Raw genomic sequence first — 13,386 nt, 5'->3', positions numbered from 1 at the left:
AGTCGGAGACGAATGAGTGGAAGCTGGAAGAAAGGGGGAATCTTTATTTTTCTGTTGAAACAGAGCCCTCCTTCCCACTGACATTTGCAAGGAGGGGAGGACCCCAAACAAAGGTGTACAGCAGCTTTGAAAGACTTTTCCGGCTCAACATCAGGAAGAGCTTTCTGACAATAAGAGCTGTTCAGATGGTCTCTGCTCCCTGGGAGAGGCTAGGTGGCCATCTGTCAGGGATGCTTGAGCTAAGATTCCTGTATTGCAGGGGGTTGGACTAGATGACCTTGGGGTCCCTTCTGTCTCTATGATTCTATGATTAGCATAATACAAGCATCTCAGGAAGAGGCATCTACCAACAGAAATCCAAGAGTGTGGCTTCTCTCCTGTCTGTCAAGGGACCTGCAGATGCTGATTGCCTTACTTGGCCAGTTCCTTAGGACTGGTACATACAGTCATACCTCGGGTTACAGATGCTTCAGCTTAAGCATTTTCAGGTTATGGATGCACTGAAACCCAGAAGTACCGGAATGGGTTACTTCCAGGTTTCGGCACTTGTGCATGCGCAGAAGCGCTAAATCACAACCTGTGTGTGCGCAGACGCAGCAATGTGAGTTGCGAACACTGCGGGTTGCGAACGTGCCTCCCACATGGATCACGTTCGCAACCCGAGCGTCCACTGTACCTTGGTTCTCGAACAGAATGCGTTCCGGGAGTCCATTCGACTCCCGGAACCATTTGAAAACCAGAGTGCGGCTTCTGCCAGAGGAGCCCCCTGCAGCCAATCGGAAGCCACACCGGATGTTCGCCCTCCAAAAATCATTTGAAAACCAGAACACTCACTTCCAGGTTTCGATTGTTCAGAAGCCGATTTGTTTGGGAGCCAAGGTGCTCGGCTTCTCAGGTACAACCGAACCTGAGTCCTTGGGGGCGCCGCCTCCCCGGGCGGGAATGCTGCGGGTGCGCGAGGGAGGAGGGCGGCCCCCGGGGGCTGGGAGAGCCGGGCTGCCATGGCCGAGAGGGCTGCTCTGCTGGGCGCTGCTGACATTGGAACTTAGAAAACTTCCCGGGGCAGGACCCCGGTATGGGCCCCCCCAATATTTTTTATAAGTCGGCGCCCCTGCTCCCCCCCCCGCCCCCCGCCCACAGCAAGAGGGGGGATTGCCACACAGCTCAGGGTTCAAATCCTGTCTTTACCTCTCAGCCCAACCTGCCTCTCAGGGATTAATATATAAATATAATATATAATTAATAATAATAATAATAATAATAATAATAATAATAATAATAATAATAATAATTCCACCTTGAGATCCACAGGAGATGAGCCCTGGCTACTTATGTACAACATTGACTCATGTGGCTGCTTGCCCAGCCAGAGGAGTGGCTCTCCAGCAGCTGCCCTGCCTCTCCCTGGTGATTGCTCCTCAGGTGCTCCTTTTGAGAAGGCAGTCCAGGAGGAGACACCCTCTCCTCCGCTGCCCCTTCTGCAACTGTTCAGAGTTGCTTGCCCTGCAGACAATATTGGGGCCTTCCTCCTCTTCTTCCTCCTCCTCCATGGACTCTGCCTCAGTTGCTGTGATGGCACCAGAGATGGGGCTGGGAAGGGGCCTCTGAGGAGGCCCTGGAGGAGGAGATCTGCTTGCAGAAGTCCCTTCCCTGGCAGGCGGCCATTGAGGTGGAGATCCAGTGCAGGAAGGGAGAGTCCTCTTCTCAAGGTCCGTAGCCTGGCTGTCAGAGTCCCACTGCAAGGTCCAGAGCTGGAGACAGGCCTGTCCCTGGACCCAGGGCCTCACTACTCCACTCCCTTCCTCCCTTCACCTGGGCTGCTCTCTGCCCCTCGCAGGTTGCGCTTGGCCTCTCTGAGAGCAAGTCACTCCCACCTTCGTGCCCTGTCAGCACAGACCGTCCTGCAGAGGAAGCAATGAGGCACCTGGCCAAGAAGACTTCTGGGGGCTACCGACCAGCTGCTTTTTTCTGCTTTGGACTAACCCTCCTGCTGGTGGTGAGTCAAGGGGGCAGGTTGACTGGGGGAGTAACATGCTCTCTAAAAATACCAGGCCTGGGTGGGGGTAAAAGCTGAATGGAGCCCTTTGGGGGATGCAGTCTTTCGAGGGGCGGGTGGGAGCATTGTGGTGGTATGTGCGTCTCCTGGGGCTGCTGCTGGTCACTGGGCTAAGTCAAGTTGCCCCCAACTAAAAAGCCCCTGCAGGGAGTGGGGAGGGCTCAGTGGGGTTGACTTTGGGGTGTGCATGTGATTGAAAAGGAATGGCGATGTGGGTCAAGAGTGGACATCTTGCCTCTGTGGGGCCTGTTCCTGGTCTGACTTGCTCAGCCCCACTACTTGCATTCGCCATCAAGCCAGACAGTGTCAGACAGACGTGCAACCTGAGCGGGGGTGGGGGGGTGGGGGTCCCATCCTGAAGTTCCCACAAGTACCTACAAAAGACCCATTCGGGGGGGGGTGTCTCTCCTTCCTTTGAGGTTTTTAAGCTGAGGTGTGTGGCTTGGATGCTGTAGTTGAGATTCCTGCATTGCAGGGGGTTGGACTATGTGAGATATAAAACACCGGCCCCAAGACTCTGGGTTCTGGGACCTTTAAATAAAAATTTGAGCAAAATTGGTGAAGCAGCAAAAAGTTAGTTTATTGATTACATATACGTTTCTTTCAAGATTTGGGTGTCCCAAAAGCAGGCACACCCCAGTTTAGTAAAACACAAGTTTATATCACCTGTTCTCCATTGGGTGGAGGCACACAGGGGTTACAGTCTTATCAGGACCGCCTAATTAAAACATTAAACTCTCTGCCCCTATTGACATCTCCCATCCCTCTAAATCCAGGGACCATCACTCTTAATTACTTTTACCCAAATAAGGAAGTGTGTTCTCATGCATTTACCCAAGTGATGAAGCCACAACCTGACCACCCCTTAGGCGCACATGATTTCTATCCAGTTCTACCCTGCTGAAGTGTCTAAACCACATTCCAGCAGTAAGCCACCCTGTTTTCTGGCATTCTAACCCCAAGCCAGTAAAGATAAGTCCCCAAGCGAGTCTATGGTTTCTGAGTTGTTGCAACATTCTGCTCAGAAGCTGCAACTTTGGAGGCCTTTTGACCTTTTATGCTTTTATGAAAAAGAGACATTTTTATTCCTTACAGACCAGATGACCCTCGGGGTCCCTTCCAGTTCTACGATTCTATGATTCTATGAGCTGCCTCTTGGTTTGCCTGGAGTGCTCACATTTTGCTCAGTAATGTTTCAGGAGCAAGTGAGCTGGGTGCCAAAGGGAATGAGATGTGGAAGAGCTCGACTGACTGGTGGAGATGAGAGGGAAGTGCTGCTTAATCTCCCCCTCCAGCCCTTCTCAGCCAGGGTTCTGGATGTGCACATTTAAGGGACACGGCTTCCCCCCAAGGATCCTGGGAGCCGTAGTTCACCCCCAACTGGACCAGATTTCCCCTCACCCAAACAAAATCCAGGAATCTTTGAGGGGAGTCGTGTGGTGCCTCTATCTAAGTTGGGGTCAAACGCACTCTGCAGTGGTTTGCCCTCAGAATCCCTGCTGGATTTGGAGCTTGGAGGAGGGGATTTGTCCCTCTGCTTTCCCTCTCCCTCTGTAGGAAGAGGACTTGCAGAATTGATGGGTGTTGCTGTGTGTTTGGTGTGTGTGAGGAGCAAAGTAAGAGCAGTCCAAATTGGGAGTTAAGATTAAAAAGGGGAAAGGTAGCTTTGCTTTAAAAATAAAATCAAAAACTTCCTTACAGTAGCTTCTTGTGCAGGGTCAATTTTTTGAGAGAAAATGTCTCATGTTCCCTCCCCCAAAGGAAACTGGGAAGTGTGTGTGTGTGTGTGTGTGTGTGTGTGTGTGTGTTAGCAGGGGCTCTGCCTCCGGGCACTCCCCTCCCCTCCTTCCCTTTGGCTCTTCCCAGATCCTTCTTGGAAGACTCTGTTCCTGCTGGAGCAAATATAATAAGCGGTTGTTGGGAGTATGATGGATGTTCCTTCCACTTCCGGAGCCGCACCTCAGCCTCAGATGTTTGGATTGCACCTCCCTGCCTTCCATAGTTTATTCAGCCCCACAAGGGCACCAGCGGAGCTTAACCAGGAGATGCCCTGCCCCCCTCTGCTCTGCCCCTCCTTCCTGCAGGGCTTGAGGTCCCAGTGGGCTGGGGAAGGGTGCCATCCTCAGGGTTGGGGGGGGGGGTCTGCTGAACCTTGAAGGAGCTCAGCTTTCCTCGCTTCTTGCTTCTCTCTTGACTCATGGCTTCCCGGGGCTAAGGAGAAGCAGGGTCAGCCTGGAATAATATTGAGTTGGATAATAGCTGGTGGGAAAGGGGTTAGGCAGGGACCCTCTCCTCTACGCTCTGCTGCCCCCCCCCCGCCCTTCAGACTGCTCAGGCCAGGTAGAAACCTTCTTCTACTAAGTAAGACGTAGGAAATGCCAGTAAAACAATTTTGCTTTATCCCAAAGCTGTGAAAACTTTAAAGATATTGTACACTTTATCCAAAAACGGTGTTTTTCTTGACTGAAAGTTACTCTGGCTGCTACTTCATTCTGCAGCTCAAGCAGCACTTCTTGCAAAGAAACAGCAACGTCTTTTTCTTGTTTATTTCTCTAGGTCACTTCTGTTTTCTTCACTTCTCACTTCTCTCTCTGGCCCCCCCAGTCTCGTGCCGCCGCCGCCCCATTTACACGATTTTCATCTGTGGCCCCCTTGGAATATCCTGGGGGGAGGGCCCAGGGAGCCATATGGCCCCCAGTTGAGAAACACTGCGCTAAAAGATGGCCAGAATGCAGAAGCCCAAATCTGTCAGGAGCATCCACCCACCTGCCCTTCAGCCTCACTGGAGGCACCTGGCGCACAGAGGGAATAGACACCCCCCTGCGCAAAGCCCGGGCCTGGGGTCTCTCCTCGGTAGCCAGCGGGCATCGTGGGGAGCGCGGAAAGACCCGGTGCAGGATGTGAATGGCCATGTTTATGCTGTGAACCGCCCTGAGCTCTATGGATGAAGGGCGGTATACAAATTTAATTCACCACCACCATCATCTTCGAGGGTGGGGGCTGGGAAAAGAGAGGGGGGGTCTCCCTTTCTAGACCTCTTTAAAATAGGCTCGCGATGGCTCCTGGCCACAAAGGCTAAGCGTGGCACTCTACAGAGGCAGCTATGCTTCTGGGTGCCAGCCCTGCCAGAAGGGGAGACTGCCCTGCGCTTGGAGCCTGCTCGCGAGTTTTCCTTCGAGGCACCCTAGAGCCAGCAGCCACAGGCTATTCCGCCGCTCTGCTGCCCGCCTGACGGCTCTCCTTCGGTCTCCGCAGGTGCTGTACTACATCATCGCCACCGAGGAGCTCCGGGCCCAGTCGGCGCCCCCGCCAGCGCGCGACCCCCGCCGGGCCCCGATGCCCTCCCCAGACGCCCGCGAGATGCAGGCGCTGCTCCCGCTGATCGCGTGGCAGGCTCCCGCCGAGGCCGCCGACGTGGCGTTCGCCAGCTCCACCAGCCCGGAGAAGAGCGGCTATGCGCTCCTGCACGCCCCGCGCAACTACACGGTGGGCGACACGCTGCTGGTGCGCCTTGAGGCGCGCGACCACGCCGGGCGGCGCAAGCGCTACGGGGGCGACTTCGTGCGCGCCAAGGTGCACTCGCCGGAGCTGAAGGCGGCCGCGGCCGGGACGGTGCAGGACCACGGCAACGGCTCCTACACGCTGGCCTTCCCGCTGCTGTGGGCGGGCGCCGTGCGCGTGGCGGTGCGCCTCACCCACTCCAGCGAGGCCGTGGCGCTCTTGCGCCGCATCCGCCGCTCGCAGCCCTCCACGGTCGCCTTCTCCGGCTACTTCGCGCAGCCAGACCAGCCGGGCAAGGAAGAGGTGACCGAGTGCAACGTCCACCCGCCGCCCGGGCCGGCCTGCCAGTACGTGGACCCGGGCACCGGCGAGCGCTGGTTCTGCGTGCGGCCCCAGGCGCACCCTTGCGCGGCCCTTGTGCGCCACTCGTCGGGGCGCTACAAAAGCGTGCTGGCGCCCAGAGAGAAGGCTTTCTTTGCGAGGTGAGGAGGGCGGCGGGGAGGGTGCCAAGTCGCCCAGGAGGCTTGTTGGACAGGTCTTTCAAAGAGAGAGGTGGGGTTTTTGTTTCTGCTTTTAATAAGGTTTTGTTAAAGCATTTTCATAACAGAGTAAGAGAAAATAAACTAGATGAAAACAAACAGCGAGAGAAAGAGAAGAGAAAACACCAAAGGAAAACAAAAAGAGAAAAGGAAAGGAAAGGAAAGGGGGAAATGAAAAGAGGGAAACAGAGGGAAAGTAAAAAAGACTTCTTATTTTTTGTCTGTCAGTTACATAAAAGAAAGTATTCAAAATATTCACTCTAGAATGACCTACAACTGGCAATATTTCCCGAAACTTCCAACACAAATGTCACAGATTAATTCGTTTTCCTTTTTACACAAGGAAGGTGTTCTCTAATTATTGTTATTAATAAACGTTAGCAATCGTTTCTCTCTCTCAGGCATATCAGCTTTGTTTCCAGCAACTTCAACAACCTCCATATTAAACAATAATAAATACTTCCATCTTTGTCCACACAAGAGTCTCTCTGCTGTAATCGTATATTTTAAAAAATTCCACAGTTCTTTTCTAATGTTTTGAATAATTTTTATATGCAGTCGACAGACAAAGAATCAGAAGTTCTCCTTTTTTCTTTCTTCTTTTCTTTCCCTCCTATTTTTCTTTTTCATTTTTTGTTTGTGCTTTTATTTAGATCTGTTTCTTTTATCTTTGATATTCTCAAAAGATATTTGATATTAATTTTTGTCTATCCCCCCCCCAACAGAATCTTTTGAAGAAAAACAACAAAGAGCAGGGTGGGGAGGGGAGGGAGGGGGAGGCGCCCCTCCATCTCCCAGGGGCCACCTGGGCGGCTTCTGCAGAGTGTCTCTCTGGGCCCTGACTCCACAGCCATCCTGTGACCCTTTCGTGTAAAAGCAGCAGGTAGGAAAGGCTGAGACGAGGCAGGAGATGCACCAGCCCGGTCAGTCAGCAGCCGGAACCAGCCGCTGGAGGGGCTCTGGGGGTGGGCTCTGGGGGCCCTTGGTGCCCTTTGTTCTTCCCTAGAGCCAGGAGTTTCCCAGAAGCGCAGCCCAGGCAGCAGCACCTGCAGGACCCCCTCTTCCCCTTCCCCACTTCTCATTTCTCTCTGTCCACACAGGGCTGTGACAGACCAACCCATCCCAGGGAGTGTGCCTGTTATCCAGGTGCTGTCCAAGCCCCAGCAGGCCATCGGTGAGTTGCCAGGGGGGTCAGTTGCCCCCTGCTGGTTCCTGGTCCCTTTATTACCTGGTCACATATTTCTCTAACATATTTCAAGTCTGCCAATCAAGTTGGCTGGAAATACTTGATAATGGATGTTGGAGACATCCTTTTGAAATGGTGAATTCCTGTCTCTATGGATAGAGTGGCACTTTTCGGGCCTGGTGGGAGCTGACCATCTCTCTCCTTTGCCCGCTTCCCTGCAGTGACGCCACCCCCTCAGCCGTGCCGCCCTGGCCTTGCCCCCGCCAACCCAGTGGGCTTCTACTACCAGGACACCTGGGTTTCCTTGCTGTGTTCCAGTCGGCTCTTCACTACTCCAGACTCGGCCCTCAGCTGCCTGAAAGGAAAGATCGTCCACATGGTTGGAGACTCCACCCTGCGCCAGTGGTGGGAGTTCCTGGTGGAATTCATCCCTTGTGAGTGCCTGGTCCCCTGGGGCAGTGGCAGGGGGGGGGACACTTTGGGCATTCAGGTGGAACCAGAGGCAGGTTGAGCTGAGCTGAGGAGACCAGGCAAAAAGAAAGGGAGGGAAGAGGACAATGAGCAGGGGTGTACAGGGGAGGTCCCATTTGGTCATGCCGGGTGGAAAGAGGAGGAATGGATGGCTGGGGCTAGGAGAAGCATGGAAGGGGCCAAATAACTATATTTTACCCAACATGGGTCTCGAACCCATGAACCTGAGTGAAAGATTATTGTGCTCTACCAACTGAGCTATCCAGCAACTCTTCAAACCCTGGTCTCTCCAAGGTCTGAGTCCAACACTCTAACCGAGCGGGTTCTCAAAGAGTGTGATGCACCATAGGGGGGTAGCAGGAGAGGATAGCAAGTGTGGCAGAAGATTCAAGGGCAATTCGAGAAATGCTTAAATTATAGTATAGTACAGCATCAAAATCATTTTTTGCATTTGCAGAATATGGATAGATCTATCTTCCAAATGAGAGCAAGCCTCAAGAAATGCGGAGGACAATCCAACTTGGGTTTTCCAACACATTTCTTATTAATGAAAAAGTTTGGTGTGGCAGGAGTAGATTTTTATTCCAAAAGTGCAGCCCAGAGAATAAAGTTTACTCCTGAGTTGCAGAAGGTTGGAGTAGATGACCCTTGGGGATCCCTTCCTATTCTGTGATCCTAACCACTACTCTAGCTGCTACACCCCCTGTCCCTGTGAGGGTGGGCAGGACCCAGAGCAGGAGAACCCAGGGAGGTTTGGGGTCTGAATCTCTCTCTGTCCCCCCCTCTCTCCCTGCCCCTCTTGCCAGCACTCCAGCAGATCGACCTCCACGTCACTTACCAGTCGGGGCCTCTCCTGGCCGTGGAGGCCACCCGAGGCCTGGTGCTGAGCTGGCGTGCCCACGGTCTCCCTCTGCGCACTGACAAGACCATGATGGCTGACTTGCACTACCTGGCCAACGAGCTGGATGCGCTGGGCGGTGGCCCTGACACTGTGGTGGCCTTCACACTCTGGGCACACTTCACCACCTTCCCCCTGGAGGTCTACGTCCGGCGGCTGCACCGGGTGCGGCAAGCTGTGGCCCAGCTCTTGGCCCGCAGCCCCCTCACCACCGTGGTCATCAAGACGGCCAACACCGGCTACAAGTCTGTCTACGGCAGCGACTGGCTCTCTCTGCAGCTGGACCACCTGCTGCGCGCCATGTTCGCCGGCCTGCGTGTGGCCATTGTGGATGCCTGGGCCATGACCTCCTGCCACTACCTGCCCGACAACATCCACCCTGGGAAAGTCGTGGTGAGGAATGAAGTTGCCTCCTTCCTCTCCTACATCTGCCCGTGAGACTGAGCCAGGAGGAAGAGGGAAGGAGCCCCAGGCGGGGGTCTCCAGATGCCTTGCCACACTCTGCACAGCGGGTTGAAGATCCCCTACAGTGGGAAAAGGGGCCTCCAGAAAAGTGGGGGGCACCCTTTCCCCCCAGCCACAAATGTTATGGCTGTCCCTGGAGGTCTGCTGTGGTCAGAGATACAAATGGAAGGAAGGCAAGCTGCTGATCTGTATTGGTCTGTTGCAATAGACCAGGGGTCGGCAACCTATGGCCCATGGGCCACAAGTGGCCCACAGGGGTCGTTTAACTGTCCCATGAGCCCCCCCCCCGAACCGAGCCGCCCGCTTGGCAAGTCCCCACACACTGCAGTAAACTGGTGTAGCGCAGAACGGGGACTCGTTTTCACAATGCTGGAAACTGCATCTGTGCAGATGCAGACGCTGGAAATTGCGTCTGCGCAGATGCAGATGCCGGAAATCATAGGCACAGGCACACGCAATCCAGCCCATGGAGGGATCTCTGCTGGAGTGAACCCGCCCAGGCGAGGTAAACCTTGCCAATCCCTGCAATAGACTCACCCCCGCCTGCCCCCCTTGCAAGGAGGTGAGGGAGCCCTGAACAAAAGCATGTTACAATTTTTAAACCCTCAGAGAGTGACTGCCCTGTCACAGAAAGAACACCCCAACACACATCACCGGTACATCACAAAATTGGCTGCACATGGAAATCAGATCATGCTCAGAGTCCATATTTCTCCAACGTATTTCAAGTCTGTCAATCAAGTTGCCTGGAAATACTTAATGGATGTTGGAGACATCCTTTTGAAATGGTGAATACCTGGACTCCAGAATCCATTGCCAAGGACAGATATCTGCTCCTTTAACAGGTCTGCTTGGCCATTCAATAGATCCTTGTCAAATCTGTTCACAGAGGGGCAACCTATTAGGAATTCCCTGCTCTGTGTCTTGAGGGAGTCTCTGAGGTTGGCTAGGAGCTAAGCATGGCTGCTGTACATTTTCAGACATGAGGTTTATGCAGTTACGTGGGTGCATTGACCTTGTGCACTTAGGAATGTGCCTTTTATTGATGACACTTTAGAATTCACAAACACAGTCTGGAACTCTGGGGGACCAAAAGTGTCCTCTGTTATGAGCAGGGTGGGAGGAAGACTGTTACACTTGTGGCTTTGGGGCCTGATGATCCCTTCAACCCCAGAAGGGCCAGCTAGGTCTCCCCTGAGAGGCACTGGCGCCTCCCTCACACCACCCCAGTCACACTGCTGTCCTCTTTGGCTGCCCACTGTGCTTGGACCTCAGAGCATGTGCAGTTAGGCTGTATGATGCCTGTGTCGTAATTCCTGGATCCAGTAAGGGTCAACATCTAATTGAGGATCCCTTTGTTGAATTAGTCAGGTAAGGACCATAATGACCCCTAAATATGGGTCACTAGTATAAGAATGGAATGGCTTTGTGTCAGAGGGCAGACAGGTAGTTGCCCTCCCTTACCTGGCTGGTGGTGAGAAGGACAATGGCCAGAGCTGGGTGTGTATGAGCTGGGCTGGAAGCAGGCAGAGGCCAGAGAAGGAGAGACGTGCTGGATCAAGAAGCAAGACCTTCTTGGGTGTCAGTGCTGGGAGCCCCAGCACCCTACGCTCGGGTTGTAGATATGTGTAAATAAGCCACACATCCTGAAGACACCATGGTCTCTGCTGGCTTTCATTCCAACCCAACTGAACCCTGGGTATGTGCCTGGAATCCCCGGGGACTCTCAGCGCTTGGAGATTGGGGTGGTGTGCAACAGATTAGTAAATGAAATGAAACAGAATGATAAATGATGTAAACCTTATGCAGGAGTGGCATAGAAAATTGAATTGAAAGGAATTAAGGCAAGATGAAATATTTAAGAATAAAGTTATTTTCACATGATTATATTAAATGCAACTTAATTTGCACAGGAACTAAGAAGTAGCAAGCACAGAGCTATCAGTTACAGCAAATAATGCAACTCCTGACTCCCTCCAGCCCATCTGGTTGTGAAACTAATCTAGGTTTAGATCAGTAACAATCCATGGCTGCCAGCCTCATAACAGCATGTGAAGCAAAGCAGGCACCAAGGCAGAAAAGGAAAAACAGCCAGGGAAACTGCCCTGGATTAGCAATGTTCCATGGAGGGAACTTTGAAGCCCCTTCAGCGCCGCTTTGCCAAAGTGCCTGACACCTTTGTCTTGGATCCTGGCTGCTGTTCCTGCTGCCCAGTTGTAAGGCCAATGTCTCCATGAACCTTATCTAAAGCAGCCAATATGTGCACATGGCTCCAAGCAGTTTGTTAGACACAAAGGAGGTCTGGTGTCCTTCATCTTGATATATCATGGCTGCTCTGCTGTGTGCATGACGGAGACGTAGGCCTAGCAGGGCCCAGATTAGCAGTCTTCCTGCTTGCATTCATCTGTCTCTGGTTATCTCCCATGTGGACTACTGCAATGCTCTCTACGTGGGGCTACCTTTGAAGGTGACCCCGAAACTACAACAACTCCAGAATGTGGCAGCTAGACTGGTGACTGGGAGTGGCCGCCAAGACCATATAACACTGGTCCTGAAAGAGCTACATTGGTTCCCAGTATGTTTCTGAGCACAATTAAAAGTGTTGGCGCTGACTTTTAAAGCCCTAAACAGCCTCAGCGCAATATACTTGAAGGAGCATCTCGACCCCCATCCTTCTGCCCAGACACTGGTCTCTGGTCTGAGCAGCAGGGCTCTTCTTGTGCTCTGGTCTGGAAGGGACCATGGCTCCCAGACAATCATCCAGCCAGCCCTGATCACGCCCAGACCTGCTCCGCTTCAGCCAGGACAGCAACTTGATCTCAAACTTCCGCTCACACTTGCTGGCAGCAGCAGAGCGTGCGTTCCTGGCACCGGGGGGGGGGGCATGTGCCAGGGGAGGGGGTGTGAGTACATCAGGGGACCAGAGGGTGGAGGAGCCTGTGGTGGCACCCTTGCCCTCATTGCCAGAGTGACCCTTTGCCCTGGAGCCAAGCAGGGCCGCCCTGCGCTGCCCCCCCCTCCCCAGCAAACACAGCACTTGGTGGGCATGGAGCAAGGGGTCCCATGCAGGCACCCCCAGCCTGGCGCCTGCATGGAGGGGGCTCCTGCTTCTTGGCCTCTCCAAAAACTGTGCCTGGGACCCTGGCCCCTCTGACACCCCCAGGCGACACCCCTGCCTGCTGGTGTCTGCTTTGAACCCTTTCAAGGCCAGTAACGCTTCCGGAGAGAAGGAGGTGCCTGTTTTATTCACAAAGATCCTGAGCTGCAACAGCTGGACAGAGATGCAAGGATACATGGAGAAGATTTGCCTGCTACTTTCCATCCAAAGTCCTCAAAGAAGCTAATGGCAGGAGGGGTTCCCAAACTCCTCTCCTCATGGGCTGCTTGAAAATGGCTGAGGGATTTAGCAGACCACTTTTGTTCAGCTTATTGCAGCCTTTGCCATGTTCTTTGTTAGGTGCTGTGTGATCTTTCCTTGCATTTTTATTGCTTGTTTTATATCTTACACATTGTATTTTGCCATATGCTACACAATTCAAACTGTAATACAACAAAGTACAAAGAATAAGAGAAGGAACTAAAATGCAATTAAAAATCAATAGGAATATTTACTGGGATAGATGTACCTGAGGGATAGAACCTTATCTATTAAGAGGCTTAATATCAGAGTTGTAGGTTTGAGTCCCGCGTTGCACAAGATTCCTGCATTTCAGGGGCTTTCTGGTTTCTGCCTGCTCCCCAGGGCAAAAAACCACTGTGATACACTGGGGGAGGTTTCCTGCATTTACAAGTGAATTAAAAGAATTTTGCCTTTAGCCACCCATTTATTACATTTCAAACTGGGGACCCACAATATTCAATAATATCAGACAGTTCCGTGAAAGAAGGTGCTTCCTTGGAAAAGTCAGATTTCTGATCTGTAATTAGTTAATTTATGGTAAATAAAATCCAGGGCAGGCTTGGGCAGGCTTTGGATGTTAGAGGGAGAAACACTGGGAGAAAAAAAGGAAGAGGTTGAGAGGGAAATTAAGGAGCTGGGAATAGAGTGTAGATATAGGATAAAACAACTGTCAGGGCCACCCAAGGTCCCAGCTCACAAGAGACCAACGGCAAGTCCAGCTTATGTACAAAAGCTTTTATTGAAGAACATTGTTAGCTCCACATCCGAGGCGCGTGACCCCACGTCTGTTAGGCTTAGACTGCTGAAGTCCCTTCTGAATCAGTCCCGCCTCTACACCAGTTTAAGAGGCTTGCGCTGGACCACCTCTTC

At 52.7% G+C, this 13,386-nt stretch overlaps 1 protein-coding gene across 1 annotated transcript; it reads left to right on the top strand.

The window, feature by feature from the left end:
• Positions 1 to 1,453: 1,453 nt before the first annotated feature.
• LOC144325239 (NXPE family member 3-like) lies at positions 1,454 to 12,727 on the top strand. The gene is made up of 5 exons (XM_077917889.1): positions 1,454 to 1,996; positions 5,312 to 6,039; positions 7,197 to 7,270; positions 7,504 to 7,716; positions 8,560 to 12,727. Exons 1-5 carry the CDS (start codon positions 1,916 to 1,918, stop codon positions 9,087 to 9,089), a joined length of 1,626 nt encoding a protein of 541 aa, XP_077774015.1. The 5' UTR covers positions 1,454 to 1,915; the 3' UTR covers positions 9,090 to 12,727.
• The last annotated feature ends 659 nt before the right edge of the window (positions 12,728 to 13,386 follow it).

The sequence above is a fragment of the Podarcis muralis genome, chromosome 13 (genome assembly GCF_964188315.1).
Source record: "Podarcis muralis chromosome 13, rPodMur119.hap1.1, whole genome shotgun sequence".
Taxonomy (NCBI): Eukaryota; Metazoa; Chordata; class Lepidosauria; order Squamata; family Lacertidae; genus Podarcis; species Podarcis muralis.
The sequence above is the reverse complement of the archived record's forward strand: the minus strand, read 5'-3'. Positions and strand labels throughout refer to the sequence as shown.